At 35.4% G+C, this 22,327-nt stretch overlaps 2 protein-coding genes across 3 annotated transcripts; one reads left to right on the top strand and one right to left on the bottom strand.

Moving 5' to 3' along the window:
• The first annotated feature begins 65 nt into the window (after nt 1–65).
• On the top strand, nt 66–15,827 carry LOC105230879 (uncharacterized). Of its 2 annotated transcripts, XM_049461230.1 has the most exons (9): nt 66–698; nt 762–1,211; nt 2,898–4,457; nt 4,528–4,706; nt 5,383–5,467; nt 8,911–9,088; nt 9,159–12,373; nt 12,491–13,381; nt 13,502–15,827. In XM_049461230.1, the coding sequence occupies exons 3-9, from the start codon at nt 2,946–2,948 to the stop codon at nt 13,859–13,861; spliced, it is 6,420 nt and encodes a 2,139-aa protein (XP_049317187.1). In that variant the 5' UTR covers nt 66–698; nt 762–1,211; nt 2,898–2,945; the 3' UTR covers nt 13,862–15,827. The 2 variants fall into 2 exon arrangements, with proteins under 2 accessions (XP_049317187.1, XP_011210190.2); XM_011211888.4 differs by having other exon boundaries at nt 66–1,211; nt 5,386–5,467.
• Nucleotides 15,710–21,885, bottom strand: LOC105230878 (alpha-tocopherol transfer protein-like). Its single transcript, XM_011211883.4, has 5 exons — nt 21,362–21,885; nt 20,740–20,847; nt 16,535–16,679; nt 16,259–16,472; nt 15,710–16,124 (listed from the first exon to the last, which is right to left on the bottom strand). The coding sequence occupies exons 1-5, from the start codon at nt 21,631–21,633 to the stop codon at nt 15,970–15,972; spliced, it is 894 nt and encodes a 297-aa protein (XP_011210185.1). The 5' UTR covers nt 21,634–21,885; the 3' UTR covers nt 15,710–15,969.
• Between the last annotated feature and the right edge of the window lie 442 nt (nt 21,886–22,327).

Here is a 22,327-nt window from a genome sequence, read left to right as displayed (position 1 = left end):
TGTTTTTGTTGTTTCCATTTTTTCATAAATCTAAATGAATACTAATAAAGAATAAGAAATTGCTAAATTCGGGGAGTAACTGTTGGTTATAAGTATTTATATTTTAATATTATGGACTAATTTCAATAAATACAAATCGAAATAGTTTGATTGCAGTAACTACATTAAAACATTACATGCATACATACCTATTTACATATTCGCTTCGACGTGAGCGTACAGAGTGTAAAGAGCAAGCAAACAAAAACAAATGTACGTATTGGCTTTGCATATGCGACGAAATGCGAACAGTGGCGAGACCTCGTGAACAACAACGAAGCAAAATAGCCAGGGAAGACGGACAGACAACAACGAGCCACGGCCGCGCGAGCGACGACATAAACGCTAATAATATTGGAAATTGTATAAAAAATAAATGAAAATTTATTAGTAAAGTTAGAAAAATGGTTTTGTTTATAAATTGAGTGAAAATCTGCATATTTTGGTGTATCGATTTTTAATTCAAGTAAACTGGATTATTTTGAACAGCAAGGCGTAAGCAAAAAATGGACTACAAAAAACTAAAACGTCAAATATGTATAAATTTGTGTGTATAAATGTACATTCGCACTTACAAATAAGTGAACGATTTGATTTGCGAATCGTGAAGGCGACAAAGTCGACGAAGAAGAGCGATTTCAAGTATTGAACATTAAAAAGTAAAATTATATGAGTACATATGCATAAAACAATTATTCTTGCCTATACCTAAATATTACTAGTGTTGACAGCGTGGAAAAGGTGTGGATTGTAGGCAAATTGTGGGAAATGCATTGATGGCACCCACTGACATTCAGTTCTTACAAATAGTAGTTTGCAAATATTGGTTTATTAATCAGATTAGAGGAACTACACTTTTCGAAGCAATCATAAAATTTTGTGCTGTAAACTTTATAAAAGCTTGAAGCTATATCCCGGCAAAGAAATCGATACAGCGTCAAAATCCTGCTGGTCAGCAGTGACAGCTATTTCAAGCAACGGAAACAACATACATATATGTACATCACATAAAGCAAGCTGTTGGGCTGTTGGAAAGAAGGAAGAGCTGGCACTCCATGGTTACGAATGTAAGCTACGCAAGAAACTCAGCAGGTCACGACAGTTGGGAAGAGTGGTAAAAGGAGTGATTGCAGCTGTAAGATCACGACAACTTGATCTTTAGGCCACAAAATGTAAGTATACTTAATATTAATATTTCCTTATGTTATTTTAACATTTTTTTTTTGGTTTGTCTCATTGTACGAATGGATAGTCCCAACTTTTAATACATCTGCAGTAAACCATGTATTGGCAAGTGTAAACGAATCCCGTTTTGTTAGACTATGGTTGCCCACAGTTTTGCTGATCTGTCCGAATTTTCTAATGATTATTTGTGTATGTGTGCAAGGTGCTGCTATTGTAGATGCATGCGACTGTGTAAAAGGGAGAAGGAATAAAATTGTCATCTAAAGAGGAGTTTTAGCTTTGTTACCTCATTTATTTCTGTTTACAGTGATTGACTATATGATAGTCCCATTGTTCAAGAAAACAAGAATAATTTTAATTTGGCCTTATTAAAACACAACACGTTCAGTTCAAGAATGCTATTTATATACATTGAACAGAACCCTTATAAAAATATATACATAATACATAACATATAAGAGTGAGCTGAGTTGATTCAGCCCTCATTTTTTGTTTGTTTGAGATATCGCTGATATCGGAACCCTATAGCATATAGCGGTCATACAAACTGAACGATCAAAATTAATTTCTTGTATGGGAACCAATTTATTTGTCAAAATATTGGAATGAAATTTGACAAGGCTTATTGCGCAAGTCAATGGTAAAATAACCGAATAAATTTTTCAGATCGGACCAATATAGCATATAGCTGCCGAACTATCCGGCCGATAAATATAAAATTATTGTTCGGTGCAATCAATGGCTTGTATTTTAAGTAATAAAAAAACCTTGTCTCTGAGTATATTTTGCTGATTTCTAAAAAGCAGTAGACAATTCTGGTAAACATTAAGCTTCTTCTATTAGTCTGTTAAATGTTGATATTAAACTCCTTTTTGCCAGCTATTATAATTTAAAATCGGGTTTATTGAATTAATAAGCATAGTAGTTTCGTAAAACATAACGTTATTGCATTGGAATACCAATTACTTTTACAATCGTCAGTTGTATTTGTTTTCTGTAAAGTTACTTTTTTAAATATTAAATATTGCTTTTGTACATAGTATATAAATTTTTTGTAACAATAGAAATTAAGAGATGACAACAGCTAACAATATTTTAGAAATTTGAGAATACTTAGCGTTAGCTGTCCAACAAAACAAAAACGCCAATACTCTTGCATCTGCTAATACATATGAATGCCTGTATTTATGTATACGTATACTTATATACATTGCATTATACGGCATACGAGTACTTCTTTTCATACCTGTAAGTAGTTGTTGGGATGGATGTTTTCGTTGCGAAAGCATTTTGGGGGGGTATGGGGAATTATTTTCGGCATTTGTTGGTATCTACGTTTTGTAGGCGTACAATAACAATAAGAATAACAATTTTCTAATCGACTGTATGTATGTAATTTACTTGTACTTCGTGTATATTCATCGTAGCAGACGAAGGTAGCCGGTGTAGTGACTGTGAAAACGATGAACGTACAACACATAAACTGATCAGCAACAACGTTCATTCGACTTGCATGACATACACCACAGGCGTGTATTTAACCTTTTCGTTTTTGTCATTGCTGGTGTTTGTGTATATTATTTTATTTCTCTTTACATAATTAATTAAATTAATTCGAACAATCATACTAATTATTTTCTTAATTATTTCCATTCCTTTGCGTACGTATTTAGCATTGAGTTTGAACACATCGTCATTCCCATGATATCATCAACCCTGTAATGGAGAAAAATACGCTGACTGCTGAAGACAGCGTCGACTCAATACCGGGTCCGGCGTATGAACATATTGTTGTCACAAAGACCCCCTTAGTACCGGCTGTTAATAGCGGCCTGATCTCTACGAATATTTTGACGGTAACGGAGATGGAAGATGCGGATATGGAGGAGGAGGACTGTAGTGAAGGCAATGAAGAAAATATGGACGTAGGATACGATCAAGATGATCAAGCAGTGAGAGAAGATGAACAGCAGGAGCCTGAAACTGAAGGCGGCAGCTTTGTAGGAGATGATTTCAATGAGTGTGATGATTATAAAGAGAATGAACGGAACTTGAAGCTAACAGGTGTAAATGTATTAGAACAAGCTACAGTTGATATTGATGCACATACTGAGCAAGTAAGCCAAATTGATAATAGTAGCGCAGTCACAGTAACAACAACATTGGTTAACTCCTTACCTAAGCTGAATTCACAAACCGAGGCAGTAGCCGAATCGTCTTTAGAAGGTGTGGGTATTTGCCCAGTACCGGTGCAAATTTATTCCGCCATGACCGTGAAGCCTAAAATGTTGCCAATGAAAACAAAAAATAATAAACTTGTTATGGTACAGATGATGAATGACCAGCCGATGGACAGCACTCAAGTGGGTGTGCACAGTTCATCGTCTAGTCAAATTTCCAATGGCTCGCGCAGAACAATCGATGAGGTTGCTGAGTCTGTTGTCTCAGATGCAGATAAACTAAACTCTCCTGGCCAAGAGAAATCTCCGGATTCGTTACAACATAATCAACAACATCAAAACGCACGCTTTCTTGCACGGAGTAGTACACCGTTATCACGTGAATTTCTCGCACTCCAACGTTCTGTGAATGAATCAAAGGTCTTGAGTGAATTTGTAACTGACGCAGTGCGAAAGCGCCAAAAAAGTGCGCCAAAGGATGCTAATGAACAAACTTACACGCAACAACAACAACATCACCATAATAATCATCATTATCACGGCGAAAAGCAGCGCAAACATAGCAAATTCGCTCCTTTGAAAGACGATAGTGGAAGTTCGACATCGAGCAACTTGCAACGACGTTCCCGCAGCAAGAGCGTCAATCGCAAAAGTGAAGATATTCTGGATACCTCAACCGGCAAGCTTAAACGCTGGCCATCTGATGAGAAGATGCTTAAACGCACTAATATGCGTTCACAAAATTCGGAGTTTGTACAGAAACAAATGGAATTTTTAAATCGTGTCAAACACGATGAAGGCGAAGTTTCCTCAGAAGCGGATGATGGCGAGCGTAGCTTTGTCAATGTTGGCGAAGATGAGGATATAAATTTAGTGGTGGTCGAGAATAATACAATGAATGATAGCAATGCATCGGTTGCCGCTTTTGTGGGGAGTACAAATTCTTTACTGGACACAACGTTGGATCGTGAGGCGCCAGTAAATATTGCCACATCTTCTAATGTAGACAGTGTAGAGGCACGCTTAATAAATTATTGGGCACCACCTCCAAAGGTAAGTGCAATAAATTTTGACTGTAGAAAAAAAAATAATATGCCAATTTTTTATATAAACAAATTTCTAGAGAGGATGGGATAGTTTTTGTTGGAAATGTCGTGAGTGTGCCGATCTATTTCCGTGTTCCAAATGTGTGCGCTGCTTCCATTGTACTTGCATTAAGGTGACAGCGGCCACAAAATTAGATGATTCGTGGGTATGTCCAGAGTGCTTGAGTGTGGAGAACGTACTTAATGGCCCCAAACGGTAAATTAAACACAGCTTTCAACATATTTAATTTTTTTAAGAGTAAACCGATTTTTACACCGCAAATATTTACGACATTAGTAGTTTTAGAGTCGTAGATAATCTTTTCTTTTTTAATTTATAATTAATTAGAAAAATAAAGCATAATAAGGGTTTTATGAAATATCTAATTTGGAATTAAATGAATCATATTAATTAACGTAAAATTGTTTGCGATAATATTTGTTACTTGGTAGATATCAATTGGTCTTGCTTCTTGCTCCTCATTAAACAAAAAAAAGTAAACAGTAAAAAATAGTAAAAAAAAGTAAATCAATTAAATACACTTCTAAACAATAATCTTTATATTATGAAGCAGTTTTTATTAGACCTCAAAACTCTTTCTTAAAAGTTGTTTAAACAACTAAAATACTTTTCCAAAAACAATGTTCGAAATTGTACATAAATTTCTAATGGGCACATTAGCTGCTGCAAAACATTTTTTTCTAAAAATTTTGAATTTTTAATATTTTTGAATAGAAAATTATCTAAAGTAGCTTTTACTTCTTAATTGTAGTTATGCTAAAAAAAACTTTGCTCTTGAGAAAACAGCATTCGAAGTAAAAAATTTTGTATTTATCTAATATCTACATAAAATTCAAATTAACCTCTTGATATTTTTTCATCGTTGCAACAGCAGTTCTCGTCGCAATGAGATGTCCTTAGATGTGCTGAGTCAGCTTCTTTCGTTTGCATTGAAACGCATGAAAATGGTTAAAGGGGTGAGTAGATATCTAAAATTACACATAAACTATATATGTATGTACATTTGTAAAAACTTATACATATATATTCATGTATATGAGTACTGATGTAAATGTGTGTCAAAATTTAAAGAAATAGAACACCAATTTTCGGAATATTTTTTACGTTCTTGTAAGTTTAACTCCATTTTGCATTTATGCAATTCCAGAATTAATGAAAAATTGTTTAACTCGCAGTTGTATTTTTGCGTTTTAAATATCAAAAAAACAATATAAAACATTAAAAATAGTATTTCGTTCTGTATTTTTTTGCTTTTATTTCGCCTCAGATACCGACACAATCAAGTTTTTCCTATTGTTGTTCATTTGGTCAATTGTATTCTGTTTCATCACATGACGCTTCGTCGTCTTTGCTATCACATTTGTTTGTTATTTTTTGTTTGCTTCGTGTACGTTATCGTCATCGTGGATTTCACGAACTTTTCTCTAGTACAGCATATTGGAGATTTTGTTTTAGCTTGGTTGGATTTTATAGAGCAAAAGCTACTACGGCAACAGCTGAGACAGCAACAACTAATCGTTGTTTTAACTTTCAATCTGCTTGATATGACTACAAATTTACATAGTATACATATGTACGTACATATATGTGTATGTAGTATGTATATAAAAATGTGCTGTACATACATGTGTATTTTTATATTTGCATATGTATTTTGCCGCACTGCATATAGAAGTATATATATTTAAATTTAATTATACTGAGCTTATTTCGTAATCATTTCATTTAATTTTTGTTTTTCTTATATTACAATACGGTTGCAAAAAATATTCTTGGTTATCGAAATCAAAGTAGTTTTATTTTTAGATAATTTTAACAAGTATCCTATGAGTAGAGTATGCTTACTCATCAAACAGTGGTGTTAGACAATCTGCATTTATTTATAGGTATATAACACTTATATATGCATGCGAATATACTCGTACTATTTTTGTAATAAGTGCGTATATTCATCGATGTAACTTTGCAAAATTTTAAATAATTAAATAAGATATCCATATAATCTTTATTTTCTTAGTCATAATTGCTGTTATGATAAATAATTTTGTTTATGACTTACCTTAGCAACAAAATAAGTGTTATTATACTTGATAATACGCACAATGATTTGCAATAAAAACAAATTACACTTTTCAATATTTCAACAGTCAATAGTCAATAGAGATTAAAGACCAATATGAATGTGTTGTAATGTGATCGGTGTGTAACCACCATGTACATACAACTTATGCCACTTAATTAGACATTTAAGTTTGAAAATAGCCAAAGTACAAAAACTATTTAAAAAAAAGCAGGTCTCTATCGGTATTTTTGTTGAAGTAAAATAACTGTTGTTATTAGGGATACTCAGACCAGCCTTGTTAATTCGATAGTTTTTTACATTTATTTTGTTTTTGTAAAATTAACAGACTATCATTCTACCGAGTAACGAACTATCCATTTAGCAAGCTTGTTAAATGTTTCGTTACTTGGTAATATCACATTATTTGTTCTCCTGCTCCTCTGTACATCAATTTAAAGTACTTATCGGTAATAAATTTGATCTGCTCCAAACAATTTTCAATTATTTTGCACTTTGTTGAGGCATTTTTACTCTTTAATAAAATTGAATAAGCTGTTTCGGAATAAAATTTACCATACTACAGAGGTAGAACAAAAAATATGTTCGCAGTTAAGCCTTTTAACGAAGTATCAACTAACGAATTACCAAATTAACAGGCTTTGGTCTGAATACCCCTATTGTTACTATAGCTTAAAACATTCCTCAAATGGTGTTAAAAATGCGTTTGAGTAATTTTTAGCTAGAATTAAACTCGGGCCCCAATGTCTTGTGCACATTTTGAACCGACAATGTCTTATATTAATGAACTAAAACACTGTTAATGAATTACATATTTTAGTGGTCATTTTAGAATAATATTCCCTTATTAACATAAACATAAAAAATTTATCTTATATTTACAATATAGAAAAAGCAAGTTGAAATAAAAAATTCAAAATTATTCATGTATATTTGTACAATGTGCATGTCGCTAAAATGTCTTCTTTAGCAAGGGTTAGACAACAGCCCATGTTTACTGCTCTGCAAACATAGAAAACATATTTAAATCCATAGAGTTATGTAAATACATATGTGTGTAAAAATGTGTGCAGCGCATAGATTGAGTGTCAGTCATTATTCAACTAAATGACATACTTTACAATTATCTAACCTAGAAATTTTGTGGCTTGCCAATGCCGTGAATGCAAGGATAAGTCATAGATTGCAAACAAATGTATGATAAGCTCATATATAAATATTTATATATATATATCTTACACATGAATTAACAATTTAATATATGTACGTACATATGTTTGGCTCGATTTGTTTGTATAAAGTGATTATGTATTTGAAATTACAAATTCCATCAATTATATCCGGGTTTGTTGGATATGTAGCAAACTTGTTTAATACAAGTACTACTCTTTTATTGCTAGATTACATTTTCTCTTCGATACTTTTCAGTCACATACGCTATGGCGTTGGTTTTTCTTCTCTTTTTACAATTGCGGCGAATTTACCGGTTAAGAGTGTTATATTTGTATTTGTATACATATATGCAACACTCCTCACTCCATGCTTTCTATTTGCTTACCTGTTCCTCATTCCACTTACATTATACTCATGTTGTTACTTGTCCGTTCTTTTGGTACTTTTGTTAATAATAATATACCTACGTATATATGTACATATGTTTTATATGTATGTATGTATATGCAATCCGAAACGCTTTCAGATAGTTGATACTTATTATTTGGGGTTTATCTGCTGCTTAACGGTACCTAGTCGTGATATAATTGATGGAAAATGCGACATATGTATATACGTACTTGTATATTCAGATGTATGTACATATGTATATGCATATGGATATTGACCTATTTCAAGACTTGATGCACCTCCACATACATATTTGTAGCTCTTCAAATATTTTTACACATTAAATCATCACAGGGAAAATATTTAAAAGCAGATATGTTTATTTATACTAAGTATAAATTCATAAAAAAGTTTGAACTTTTTAGGATAGCTAAGTAAAATTACGGCGACTAATATTATGTAATTACATTTTATAATTAAATTGCTAAACAATTGTTTTTTTCTTCATTAAGTTTTCAATTAGCTAATTAATCTTTGTCAAACAGCAAACTATATAATTGTTGTAATATTTTATAAAATTTATAATTTCAGCTAATTTACTTACAATAATAGAAATTTCATTTTCCATGCGTACATACACATATTTATACATACATATGTACAATTATCCACAGTAGCTATTAAGAAATTCAGAATTAGTTCTTTTATATGGCATTATTTGTTTACTCATTCTTCATTTTCCATTTGCCATTGCAGTATTCCAAGTTCCTATACACTGACAGTTTTCTATTACATTACGCCAAGTACATTGCAAACCCGGTTACATTCACCACGTTACAGGAGAGAATAGAGAAACGCGCCTTTCGTTGTTCCGAAGAGTTCCTCAACGAAACAAAGTGGATACTACACAATGCTCTCATCCTTAGCAGTGGCAGTGAGTTAGCACAAACAAATAGGACATTAACCGTTTTCCATTTTTACAAATGAAAATTCATTTATTCTAGGCTCTAGTAAAGAGGTGTTCACTGCGAAAGCCATATTGAAAGTTTGTCGACAGGAAACTAACGAAATCGACACCTGCGGCGAATGCTATTTAAACGCCAACACGCGTACCGATTGGTTTGTGGATGTTTGCGCCCAGCCACATCTATTACTTTGGGCAAAGTTGAAGGGCTTTCCGTATTGGCCAGCAAAAGCCATGGGTCCCGGACAAGGACTCTCACATGTGAATGTACGCTTTTTCGGCGAACATGATCGTGCTTTTGTGCCGATCAAAGATTGCTTTCTGTATTCGGAACAAGATCCAAATACACAAACTGGCAAGCGTTCGGCGCGCGAGCTGGCCGATTGTATTAAAGAAGTTGAGGTGCATATTGAGAAGATTAGAACTAAAGTAGGCGCGTTTAAGTATGCCAAATTCAAAACACCTTACGAACCGACTGAGGAGATGCAGCAATTGGAAATGATGATACCCGGTGTTATGGACTATATGAAACGGCAACAGGCATTGGTGCCGAAGCCTTCGTTACAATATAAAATTGTTAAGACGGCGGATAATCATTTGTCGATTATTAAAAAGGCATGTACAACAGAGTCGAGCAACGATTCGGATCATTCTGTTAGTCCAAATAAGAAGTCAAGTACCATTACAAGTACAAGTGGCAGTTGTAGTGCTGGTGATGTCAAGGCAGCCATAATTACGCCTAAGTATGAAGTGGTTAGCAAAGCAAGTTCTGACGATAGTAATTCGTCAAAGGTGACCGCCGTCATTTTGAAACGCAAATCCTCTAGCGAACACAAAAAAGAGGTTGGAGAAGAGCTGGAGCTGCCAATGCCGAAGGTAATAAAATTTGACAAAGAAGAAACTGATCCGCGCCTATTAAGCAGTGCCATGCTTACTGGTAATGTCGATGGCAATGCGGAAACCAGTACCAAACGTAAGTATGGCATTGATGCTTGTGGCGCAAGTGTAAATACAAGCGCCAGTAGTGTGGGTAGTGCCACTAAAGTGACGGACACAACCGAGCGTCCACGCACGAAGCATGCCAAGCATGAGCCACGTGTTCCAATGATTACGATTAAAACAAATGCAAGTGCATTAACTGTAGCAATTGGTTCCGACAACAAAGCTACACCCTCCATAGCAGTACCTAACTCAAATTGCTCCAACGCTACAAAATTTAACGTGGAAGCCAAGACAACAGCTGCTGTAAAGGAAGATCTTGCTGCCGTAGCAACGCCGGCACCATTGACTTCGTCACCAAATAATGCTCAGGCCCTAATGGAAAACTTAGTTAAGAATAAGCACGGTGTAACAATTAAGAAGATATCAAAGGAGGGTCCAATGAGAAAACCCGACGAATCTACAAAGTTGGCGGTGGCAATGGGCACAGCAATAGAAGAGGCTCCAGCAAACGTTGACAGTGATGCGAAGACAGCGGGTGCGGCAACGGATACTGCAGGCGGTACACAAGCAACTAGATCCACAGATAGTACTGATAATGATAACAGTAATGCAAATGTCGCCAAGAGCACGGAAAGCAGCAACAGCAGCAGTAGCTGTACGAATAAAACTGAGGACAGTAAAAAAAGTACTACCAAATCCACAACAAATACGCACATACTAAAAGATTTGGTGCCTTTTATTGAGATCAAGAAAGAAATTACTTCGGACGATGAAGCAGATATGCAAGTCGTGGCCAACATGAGTGCACAGAACAACAAACATATGAATGAAAAAGCGTCCAAGGCCACAACAGAAGCTCTGCCAACACCAAAAGCAAACGTTGATACTAACGCGCATGTTTCATTACCTGTCATCGCAGTGCCGGCTGTACTGCCTAACTTGTCTCTCGTCAAACAAGAAGTAATGTCAGATGAGGAGGACACCACGACCGCCACAGCTAATACTGCTCAGCAAGAGCTGAACACAACATCGTCTGGTGGCGTTGATGCAGCCAATATTCCTACTGCCCCATTACCCGATGCGGTACGTGTTGGCGACACTATGATCCAACGTGTGAATGCCAAAAACAATCGCAACACACAACCAAGTCTAGTTGCACTTAAAACTCCTGCTCAAGCAAATCCGGAGGGCGCATTGGACATACCAAATGCGCAATCGTCGGCTGGTATCCATATAAGTCCCCCTAATAAACGACCGAATACTCGAGGTGTGCCGTATGGTCCACTACCGTCATCTGCTATTGTTCAGTCACAGCCGCAGACACAAAAAAACACAATATCAGCAAATAATACAGCGAATCGCCCTACAATGCAACAACAACACCAATTACCCCAGTCATCCTCACCGCCTCAAGTGCAATCTCAATCACAATCGATGCAGTCGCTTCAGCCGCTTCAACGGGCACGCAAATCATTTCCAAATCGCGGTACGCCTGATGCTGGTGCAACGCGCAACAACTTCTCCAGCGCACCACTTTCATCGCCTGCTCTACCGCCGCCCTCCACATCGCCTTTAGCAAATAGTAATGACTTAAAACGGACGCTCTTGAAGAACAGCATGGTCTCCATACCAAGACAGGCTTGGTCGCCGCATGAGCCTCAACGAAATGCCACCGTTAGTAGCAACAATACCACCACACATTCTATACCAGTGCCACCGCTTACCGCCGTCTCCAAAACACCCGCAGTTGTGGCAGTGTTAGGTGACAATAATGCTGGAAGCACAAACAACAACAATAACATGTTGGTTACGACTAATCCCATAGCGAATGTTGCCATCAATTCCGCGGCAATAGTGACACCATTTGTCACTTGCAATGGCAGTATTGGTCCAAACGGAACTGCTCTACTTACTCCACTTACTATGTCAGCGCCACCGCCTTTGGCGGGTCTCTCTCAACCATCGTCTAATATGTTGACACCTACGGTAGGCGCTGCTTTGTGCTCAAATATACCTATAAGTGGCAACAACATTCATGGCAGTAGTGTTAACGCTGTCGTGTCTATATCCTCAGCAGTTGAACTGCCTACACCACAAGCGGTAGGCATTCCTAGTAACGCAATCAGCGCAACGAGCACATCTAGTGGTGACATTGTAACAGCTAGTTTAACGTCCATGGTTACGGATGCGATTTGCCGAGGTCCACCCAGGTTGATGCAACGTCCTAACGGTCCATTAAAATCGGACGGCACGACAATGTTTCCCTCACAAGCGGGTCCGGTGTGTCAGACGCTAGTAGAGAATGCACATAAGGTGAGTGAACTATAAAGAATATTTGGTGTGATGGTGGTGTAAAAAGGTCTATACTTACACAAACTATATTCATTTATAATATTGCATAGATTAATAGTCGTTATATTTATTATTTAGTTAACGGACTTCTTCATATCTGTTATGGAGGACACCATGTTAGAGATGTCCGAAGGCGATGAACCCGTTTTACAAGCTAAAATAACAATACTAAAAATAGAGCTTGAGCGCACCAAACAAGCGTATGAACAAGAAATTGCCGAACTCAAACGCACCTCTGATTTGATGCTCTCCGAAATGCGTAAAAGCATGGAGAACGAGAAAACTCGTATCTCCAACGAGATACGCAAGCAATGCGAGCAAGAACGTTTGAGATCCATCGAGGAAACTAAAAAGAAGCAGTGGTGTTCAAATTGTGGTCGAGAGGCACAGTTCTATTGTTGTTGGAATACATCGTATTGTGATTATCCCTGCCAACAGATGCATTGGTCTCGTCATTCGGCCACTTGTGCGCAGACACGACCGACGATTGCGAGCGCTAGCGATAGTTTGGCGAAAACCGTTAGTACTATGACGACGACGGTATCGGCAATGGGTCTACAACAACAGCAACAGCAACAAAACGTTGGTTGTGGTAGTAAGAATTCCAATAGTAATATGATGGCCGTCACAACAACAACTTCAATGTCAGGGCCACAACAATCAACACTGTATAACAAAAACACAATGAACAACAAAAAGGATAAGCACGGTGCATCGAAAGTAAGTCACCAGCAATCCGCCACAAATTCGTCTACTCTCGGCAGTTCCGGTAACAACTCGATGAACTCAATTGCCGCTGCCAATGCTGCCGGTGTGGGAGTAGCCTCAGGGGCAGCAACGGAGTTACTGAAATTGCCCTCTAATACATATTTGCGCACGGTGCCGCAGTGCGGCAATGCTGGGAATAATAATAACAGTGGTGGAAATTTGCGTGGCTCAACATACTCCGTGCAACGCGTCAATATACCGGTAAATAGATCATTTGTTTCTACTTTCGCACATTTGCTTTATTTTAAACAGTAAATATATCAATTTGTAAAAATAAAATGCACACTAATTATGTTTTCTTTTCTACTCCACACATACTAGCTGCCCATCACTGCTTTGGTACAACGCGGCAATAGCTGGGAACTCACCAGCGCAGCTCCCAATAATAATGTGGGTGCTGCCAATATGGCCACAATAACCGCGCCTGGATCAAATGTCACACAGGCTATGACTCAGTTAACAACTCAACAACAGCAACAACATCATCAACGTATGCTTAGTGGTGGTGGCACTGGAAATATCAGTGGCGGTCCATCATCGAATATGTCCGCGTCAAGAAGTAATTCGCGTAATCGTGCGGCTGCTGCAGCGTTGCAACAAACAATGGCCACCATGCATAGTGCAGCTAGCGGAGCGGCAACATCGATGTCTTGTGGCATGCTACGACCGACGCAGATGTGATGATGAGCCGAGGACGCGTGCTCAAATGTCGGCAATCACGAAGTAATAGCGTCCACACAAAATGCAATACCAATGAGCCGCAGCTGCAGCAATAAGAAGAGCAGCAAAGGCGCAGGAAAACTTAAGAAAACTGCAACTGCATTGCGTGCCAAAATGCAAAGTGCAGTAAAAAACGTAGCGACAGTGACGAAGAAACATTCATTAGCGACAATGATTGAAAGTTCGCCGCTTTCCGTTACGCTTGTGAGGAAATAAAGTTAATTTTTTGGCGAAAAAATTAATGAATGCGTAAAGTAAGATTCTAAAATGGTAAGAAGTGCGTTTACTTTCAATTACTTGCCTTCATGACACAATTTACAACAATTACAACGAAGTGCTGAGCACTCGCATATGTTTTCAATTTGACATTTTGCTTAAGTTTTCCCATTTAGCAAGTAGTTTTAAGATGTGTAAATAAAAATGTCTAGTTTAGTTCTTAGTGTAACTGAATTTCAAATGCCCATTTATGGGTAAGGCAAAAAGCTGGAGTTTTGCGGCTCAAGCGCGCAATTATCTCTAGTAAAAATGGAATTAAACGTAAATATATATCGTTATATTAATATTTGTAGTTAACTGTACTCGAAACATATGCCTACATAATAAGTTGTATAAATTATAAATTTACATATGTTTAAGTAACTTTAAAGTATTGTTCCATTTGAGAATTATAACAGTGAAGTACATAAACATATATACATAGCAGCATTCTTGTATATAAACCAATGGACATACCGTACATGAATTCATTAAATCATATCTGCAAAAATACATAGAAACATAAATGTAACGAATTACGCAAACACATTTGTATATGATGCATTAAAACATACTTATTTATATAGACATATGTATACCTATACTTACATAATATATAAATTATCATACTTATCAAATAATAATTCTCTTAGTTATAATTTCGCATTACACACTATCACAAAGGGTATTTTTAAGTACTAGTTTGTATATTCAAAAAGGAAATAGTGAAAAAAATACCGTTATTTGCTTTTGGTTGATATGTAATTGAAACTTTTTGGAAAGTGTCCAAAAATATTAAACTCCACAAAATTTTCTAGTTATAAAATAATTATTTATTTTATGAAAACATATATAAAATACAGGCTCATGTCATGCTAAAAAATTGTTTTGAGTTAACGAAATCTAATTTAAGTTCACATTATAGATCAGACACTTGCGTAATATTGAAAACAGTTTCTTATATGATAAGTGCTTCTATTATTTTAACTACTTTTGTTTTCACTTCAATTTCTATGTAAATATATTTAAAGTATTTTATTTCAGTACAGATTTTTACGAAGGGTTACTGTTAAATGGCTTGTAAATTACTTTGTGCATTATCATAACATATTTATCTATAACGTCTATACACATTTTATTTGGTATGTGTATATAATATGTATGTATTATCCGAAGTAACTATTCACAACTGGACTTGAACCTATTTTGAATTCCATAATTTTGCTAAATAATTAAATTAAAATAAAGCGGAAAATATTTTAAATATTAAATAATGTATTTGTTATTATTGCAATAGATCTAGAAGACTTTTATAAGAATATTAAGAGTATTCATATATTTTTGAAACGTTTTGAATTCGTAAAACAGATTATAATGCACTTCGTTATGAAAAATGTGCTAGGGGGGACTAAAGAAAATATTATAAAATCTTATAATTATAATTATAATTGTTATAATATATGCTAATTTTGTCCTCAAAAAGTTGAGCAAAACATGCAGATATTTTGTACGGAAACATGCTTAATTTAAAGGTTTAAAGGCAAAAAAAAACAATTTTTTAACTTTCATTATTTATTTAATTTTCGATTTTATCTCAAATATTTAACTCAAGTAAAAAAATAACACTATACATTTTAAAAACGCTTTGATATAATTTTATAATTTTTAAAAACCAGAAAAACCAAAAAAAAAAAATAAAAATAATGCTGATAAAGTAAAAAAATAGCACTATACATTTTAAAAACACTTCGATATAATTTTACAATTTAAAAAAAAAAAATAATAATATAAAAAATAAAAATAATCTAAAAGCTCTAGTCAATATCCAACTTCTTGAAATTCCCTTGAATGCCGAATAGCTCCGAGGCATTTTTCGGTTTTCCCGGACGCAATTTCTCGTTTACTTGATGACGCTTTTCGAATTGCAGCATTTCTTCGCGATTTTCTTTAAGCTTGGCGTAAACGGTTTCTGAAAAATATATTTGGTTAAATGTTGGTTTTTAAATTCAATGAATAATGCACCAGAATGCAGAGATTTCTCAAAATAATTATGCAATAACAATAGCTCACATTTTACATAACAATAATAATAACATTTGCTACCTCTGAATTCCACACATTCCAACTCATCGCCGCCGTAATCTTTAGGCAATATAGACTGTGGTACAAATTTATAGAAATCCTCTAGGTTATTGTGTATATACAGTATACTGGTTAGCTCTTTCTTCATAAACGGTGTCATTAGCGCCAAAATTTTATCCATAAATGGTACAATATTGATGAAATGGAAACCAATCAAACGTATCGCGGCAGCTTCCTGAGTTAGAATCATATGCTTTGTTTGAAATCTTATAAAAAAATAGCTTAGAAAGCACTCACCTGTAAATAGAAGAGAAACTTTTTCATCTGAAATATGCCGATGCGTGCCACATGCCCCAAAGTGACGCCCTTTAAGTCCATTACCATAATGTGTCCTGGACGTATACCATCTTCGAACATCCACATATCGAAAATCATGCAATAACTATAAATTGTAGAAAAAAATTATATTTTAAAATAAAGAAATATTATTTCTTGCGGTAAAGAATGATGTGTAAAATTTCATGAAGATCGGTTGAGTAGTTCTTGGGAAATCTTGGCAACCGACTTCAAAAACACAGTTTCGAGAAAAACGCATTTAAAGACGGCGCACTTAGCCTAGCTAGCCTCGAGCACACAAGTTCTCCAAGCTGTTACTCCGAAACTATTACTCGAATCAACTTGACCTTGACTAGACAATATAAAAAATTCGATTTTTTGAAACCTTTAAACCCATGTAACCCCTTAAAGTATTATTTCTTCGTTCGCATAAAATATATATAATCATGTAAAATATAGTCTACATAAGTTCATGGACTTATCAAGCTGCATTCGTATACACAAATATAACGAACGTGGACCAGCTCGTGCATATAAGTATAAATTAAGCCGCCATAAAACATGAAAAGGCATTTTTATGTAGTGTGACAGATTAATTGGTTTCAAGCTAAGTATTTTGCTAAACAACTTTCTAGTATGTGTTTCAAAAACAATTTGGTAAATAGGAGAATTATATAGCCCACACACGGTAAAGGTGACGGGCACACTATATAAAAGCGCAAAACAAAGCGTTGCAAATTCACTTAAAAAATGCCTGCTTCGCAATTTTACTCGTAACACTCCATGTTCCCTTAGTACAGTTTAAAAATTCTGATCACAAGCGCGTTTTTAAACAATACACGTCGGCCAGTAAAATAGTTATCCTGAAAAAACGGGCTACACACAATGGAAGCGAAGGTTAGGTCACATAGAAATGACTCAATGTTCCTGGCCTCAATAATTGAGAAAACATTTTGTATTTCTTTGTGACCGTCATGGTAATGACGAGGATTATGAACTGAATCTAATTTTTGGCCTCTCGTAGGATATCCACACCCAAAAACACCAGTTAATTATATTAAAGATGGTTGACTGACTAATGGTTCGAACTAGGATTACATATAACAGGCCTTTTATTCACAAAAATTCACGTTCTGTAATGAATGTGTTTCGCGCGCTTCGCTCAACTTATGATCAACATAATCGGTCTACTGAGCGTACTATTCGCAACAATATCACCCATCTTGAGACCCAGCATTCATTATTGGATAATATTCTACCGAATAGTCCGCGTCCCGCACGCAGTGAGGAAAATATATATCAGCGGCAACTGAAAGTGTATACGAAGACTGTGGAGAGTCGATTCGGCGCCGTTCGCAGCGTCACTCGGAGTGACGTATGAAACGACTTAGCGCATTTTACGTCGAGATCCAAGCAATATCGCTTCGCTCAAAAGGCCTTTAAAAAGTTTCCAGAAGATCCAATAAAAATTTTGTTCAGCAATGAGGCCTATTTCACGCTCAATGGGTATGTAAACAAGCAAAATTGTCGCATTTGGGACAAAGAGTAACAAAGAGACTTAAAAGCTGTCATTTCATCCAGAAAAAAACGGTTTGGTCTGGTTTGTGGGCCCGTGGAATCATCGGTCCATATTTCTTCAAAAATTATGCCAGTGAGAGGGTAACCGTCAAGGCCGATCGTTATCGCGCCATGATAACCGACTATTTGATGCGTGGAGTTCGTGATCTCGGAGACATTTGGTTTCAACAAAACGACGCCGCTTCCGAAACATCGCAACAATCAATGGTTTTATTGAGATAACACTTGAGCTGGTCGATTGGCCACCAAGATCGTGTGATATTACTCCGTTACACTTTTTCCTGTGGGGATATCTAAAGTCTATGCGTACAATCCCTCTTCGATTCAGGCCTTGGAGAAAAACATAACGCGTGGCATTCGTCATTTACCGGTCGGAATGATCGAACGAGTAATCGGAAATTGGATTTAATGGATGGACCATCTGAGACATAACCAACATTTGAAAGAGATAATCTTCAAAAAATAAAAGCCAAAGAATATTCTTTCGAATGATACTGAACATTTCCCATTAAATTTGAAGTTTCTGCGTTTTTTCTTTAAAGAAAGTAGGGAACCTTGAAATGGACCATTCCCCTTTATAGCATAGGTATATTTATTTTGCAGCGATTTCAATTTAAATAAAAAAGTTTACTGACGTGACATGACTCGCTATTTTTAATACTTAAAAAACGGTTAATTACTAATTAGTTCGTAATCTATCCAATTAATAAGCTAATGCCACTTCATTTGACATATAAATGGCTCTAGTAATTATGAGCTGCAAGTGCATAGTCTATATTAGATGCATACGTTTTATTATAATATATGTATGTAAATGTATATTATAAATTTTAAAATTTCACGTGACACATGTTCAGATATATCTCTGACACTAATTGCAGCTACGAGACTTAATTAACTTCGTATACTTTGAAATGAACTTTAGAACTCGGCGAATGCAATTATTTTTAATGTAACCTGAAATCAAGCGATTTATTTGTTTTTCACTAAGTCATATCTCAGAGATATAACTAATATATTAATGCTAATATACTAATATTGAGATTGTTTGACCAAGAGATAGGGATATATGGCAAGAATACATATTAACGCTAAGCAGAATCTCTCCAACACGAAAACTATAAAGAGGAAAAATACTTCAGATAAGTATCTAATGGAGGTTTCAGCGCCAACTAATTCAATCTCCTAACACTTTGACTAAGTATTTCTATTTCTAAATAATGATATAGAAGCTCATACAATTTTACGAAAATATTTGGGTTCTTCCGATTATGAACTAAATTTCAACCAATTTTGGTGAACTTTATAATAGGGGTATTCAGACCAGCCTTGTTAATTCGTTATTCGGTAGTTTTTTACCAGTATTTTGTTTTTGTAAAATTAACAGACTATAGTTCTACCGAGTAACGAACTATCCATCCGGCAAGCTTGATAATCGTTTCGTTACTCGGTAATATCACATCAGCTGTTCTCCTGCTCCTCTGTACATCAATTTTAAGTACTTACCAGTAATAAATTTGATCTGCTCCACATAATTTTCAATTAAATGACTGACAATTTTTGATTTTGCACTTTGTTGAGGCATTTTTACTCTTTAATAAAATTTAATCAGTTGTTTCGGAATTAAATGTACCATACTACCAAGGTAGAGCAAAAAGTATGTTCACAGTTAAGCCTTTTAACGAAGTATCAACTAACGAATTACCAAATTAACAGGCTTCGGTCTGAATACCCCTAATGTTGTACTTGCAACTCAAAGTCTTTTTCCTCTCGGAGTATATCTTATGATGCAATTATGTATAATTTTAACTTTTGGAGGGGGAACTCTCCGCAATGTATACCATTCAAATTTCTAAATTTATTGTGTTTCTGTTTCATACTAACTTTTATAAAACTTTTATTAAAAAAATTTAAAAAGTAAAGCATATTTAATTTATTAAATACATATAATAATATTAAGTTTAACAAAATATGTACATACATATGTACTTTATTTTCATGTGACCTTTTGTTTGTAAAAAAATGGGCGTAAGAGAAACAAAAAATATAAATTATTGGGTAGTCGAAAAAGTCTTTTCGTATTTTGTCAATAGATATCCTTGCAGCCGTATATCTCCAATGCTATCAATCACTTTGTGTTATACCATATAGTGTTGCGAAGGTGAGATTTCATTTTCCCCCCCCAAAAAAAAAATTAAATTCAAGGAAGTTGCAAAAAGTTATAGCTGTTTAAAAATGAGTGAAAATAATAAAGAAATTCGCTATATATGGAAATTTTTGTATAAAAAAGGGAAGAATGCCACGCAAGCCACCAATGAAATTTGTGAAGTTTACGTAGACGATGCTGTATCAGTTTCGGTAACGGTCGCTTCCCTTCTGGAAATTTTGAAATTTCGATTTACACTGATGGAATAATGTCTCTAGCGGAAAAATGGCAAAAAGTGGTCGACCAAAATGGTACATATGTACATATACATATGTTTATTTATTTATTAGTATAAATATAAAAAAAAAATAAGTTGAAGTTTGATTAGAAATATGAAAAGACTTTTTCGACTAACCATTATAATGTTTATTCAATTACTTACAGTTTCATGCAGTCCACGTAATTGAAGTTGGATGCATTTGTATCAGCTAACTTCCCGATTATAACGCGATAACCCTCGGGTGTGGTTTGTGGCAACGGACATATGGAGCTAAAAGTGGTGAAAACAAAAAAATATGAATATACTAGAATTAAAATATGTATATATCTATGCATATGATTTTCTGTATATAGTGGGTATATGTTTTAATTTACCTCCGCCTAACTAACGGTATTTTATGAATATACTGGAACCTTTTCGGATTATACTTAATAACGAATTAGAATAACTATTCGGTTAATATCAGGAGGCGAATCTGACATCGTTGCTCGTGTATATGAGCCAGTAATATTTGACATAGCGATTTCATTTGACTATCAAAAAGTGAAATGTTTCAGGGGGTTATTAACTTTTGCCATTATTTTTTAGTGATAGGAGCTTGGCAGATACGACAAATACAACCATCATTACTAAAATGATTACGCTACGATATCAACGATTAAATTTTGAGTTATGTAACATGTTTTAGTGAAATTTTAGTCGGCGAGTACTAGCGCTGTAGTACTATGCAAATTTTGCAGATCTTATGAGAACTCTTTCATATTTATATATAACGGCCACTTACACAGTTCGCATGGCCCGCTGCAGCTCAGAGCGCTCACAGTCCAGATTCGTGAAGAAATCATCGCAATGTGTGCGCACCGTTAGATTGGTGTCCAACACCTGTTTGGCCATTTCCATGCTGTTCATGCAGGCGTGAAAGAAGTGCAACGCCTCCTCTTCGGACAAATTTTGCATGTGCGGTTGGGCGTGTATCCAACTGACGAATTTTTTCATCTCTTCACGTGAGATTTCCGGGAAGCGAGCATATTGCTCGTTCAAATTCGCGGGTTTCATTGTTTACGTGTTACTAGTGGAGCTTATTGTTTACTTATATTACTATTTGATATTTCGTATATCTTAGTCAACACAAACACTTTTGCACTTTGTTACACATGAACTAGGCACTATCGATTTTAAGGACTAAAAATTTTCCAACACTTTCGTAATCCGCTTACAAATTCGTTTAAAGCTCTTTGGCTATTTAGCTGTCTTTGCGCAAGCTGCGTTGCGAATGAAATGAAAATGTTCCGTACACAAGTTTGAAAGTGAAACTGGTAATTTCGCTGATTGCTATTGTTTATGTATTGTTGTTGTTGCATGCTACCCTGTTTGTAAGTCACCTAACTTTTGTTGACTTTCTTATTGCATTTTATCGGCTTTATTGCGCGTCATGTTGTTGCTTTTGGTGTTGTTACTGCTGCTGCGCAAAATTATTACTTGCAAGTAGAAATTTTCATTACGAACACTGCGAATTGCAGCGCACAGTGGGACCAAAGTTTGTTATTGTAAATATTGTTGCCTATTTTACAAGCGACTTTAAAAAATGTAATAGAGTAGATCGAACAGAAAGCTACTAACCTTTCAGCGCTGGCCTTTTAAACTGAAACTTAGTGCCGTATTATGCCAGTTTATTTTTATACCAGTTATTTGTTCTTTTCACCACTATTTAAATCTGTAATTTCATGGAAATTTCTGTATTTTTCATTTA

The sequence above is a fragment of the Bactrocera dorsalis genome, unplaced genomic scaffold (genome assembly GCF_023373825.1).
Source record: "Bactrocera dorsalis isolate Fly_Bdor unplaced genomic scaffold, ASM2337382v1 BdCtg014, whole genome shotgun sequence".
In the NCBI taxonomy this organism is placed as follows: domain Eukaryota; kingdom Metazoa; phylum Arthropoda; class Insecta; order Diptera; family Tephritidae; genus Bactrocera; species Bactrocera dorsalis.
The sequence above is the reverse complement of the archived record's forward strand: the minus strand, read 5'-3'. Positions and strand labels throughout refer to the sequence as shown.

Coding starts and splice junctions, on each gene's coding strand:
- LOC105230878 (XM_011211883.4), bottom strand. CDS start 21,633: ATGAAACCCGCGAATTTGAACGAGCAATATGCTCGCTTCCCGGAAATC. Junction 20,848..21,361: donor CAGCGGGCCATGCGAACTGT/GTAAGTGGCCGT, acceptor CACCACTTTTAG/CTCCATATGTCCGTTGCCAC. Junction 16,125..16,258: donor GGAATGTGTGGAATTCAGAG/GTAGCAAATGTT, acceptor TATATTTTTCAG/AAACCGTTTACGCCAAGCTT.
- LOC105230879 (XM_049461230.1), top strand. CDS start 2,946: ATGGAGAAAAATACGCTGACTGCTGAAGACAGCGTCGACTCAATACCG. Junction 5,468..8,910: donor GCATGAAAATGGTTAAAGGG/GTGAGTAGATAT, acceptor TTGCCATTGCAG/TATTCCAAGTTCCTATACAC. Junction 12,374..12,490: donor TAGTAGAGAATGCACATAAG/GTGAGTGAACTA, acceptor TTTATTATTTAG/TTAACGGACTTCTTCATATC.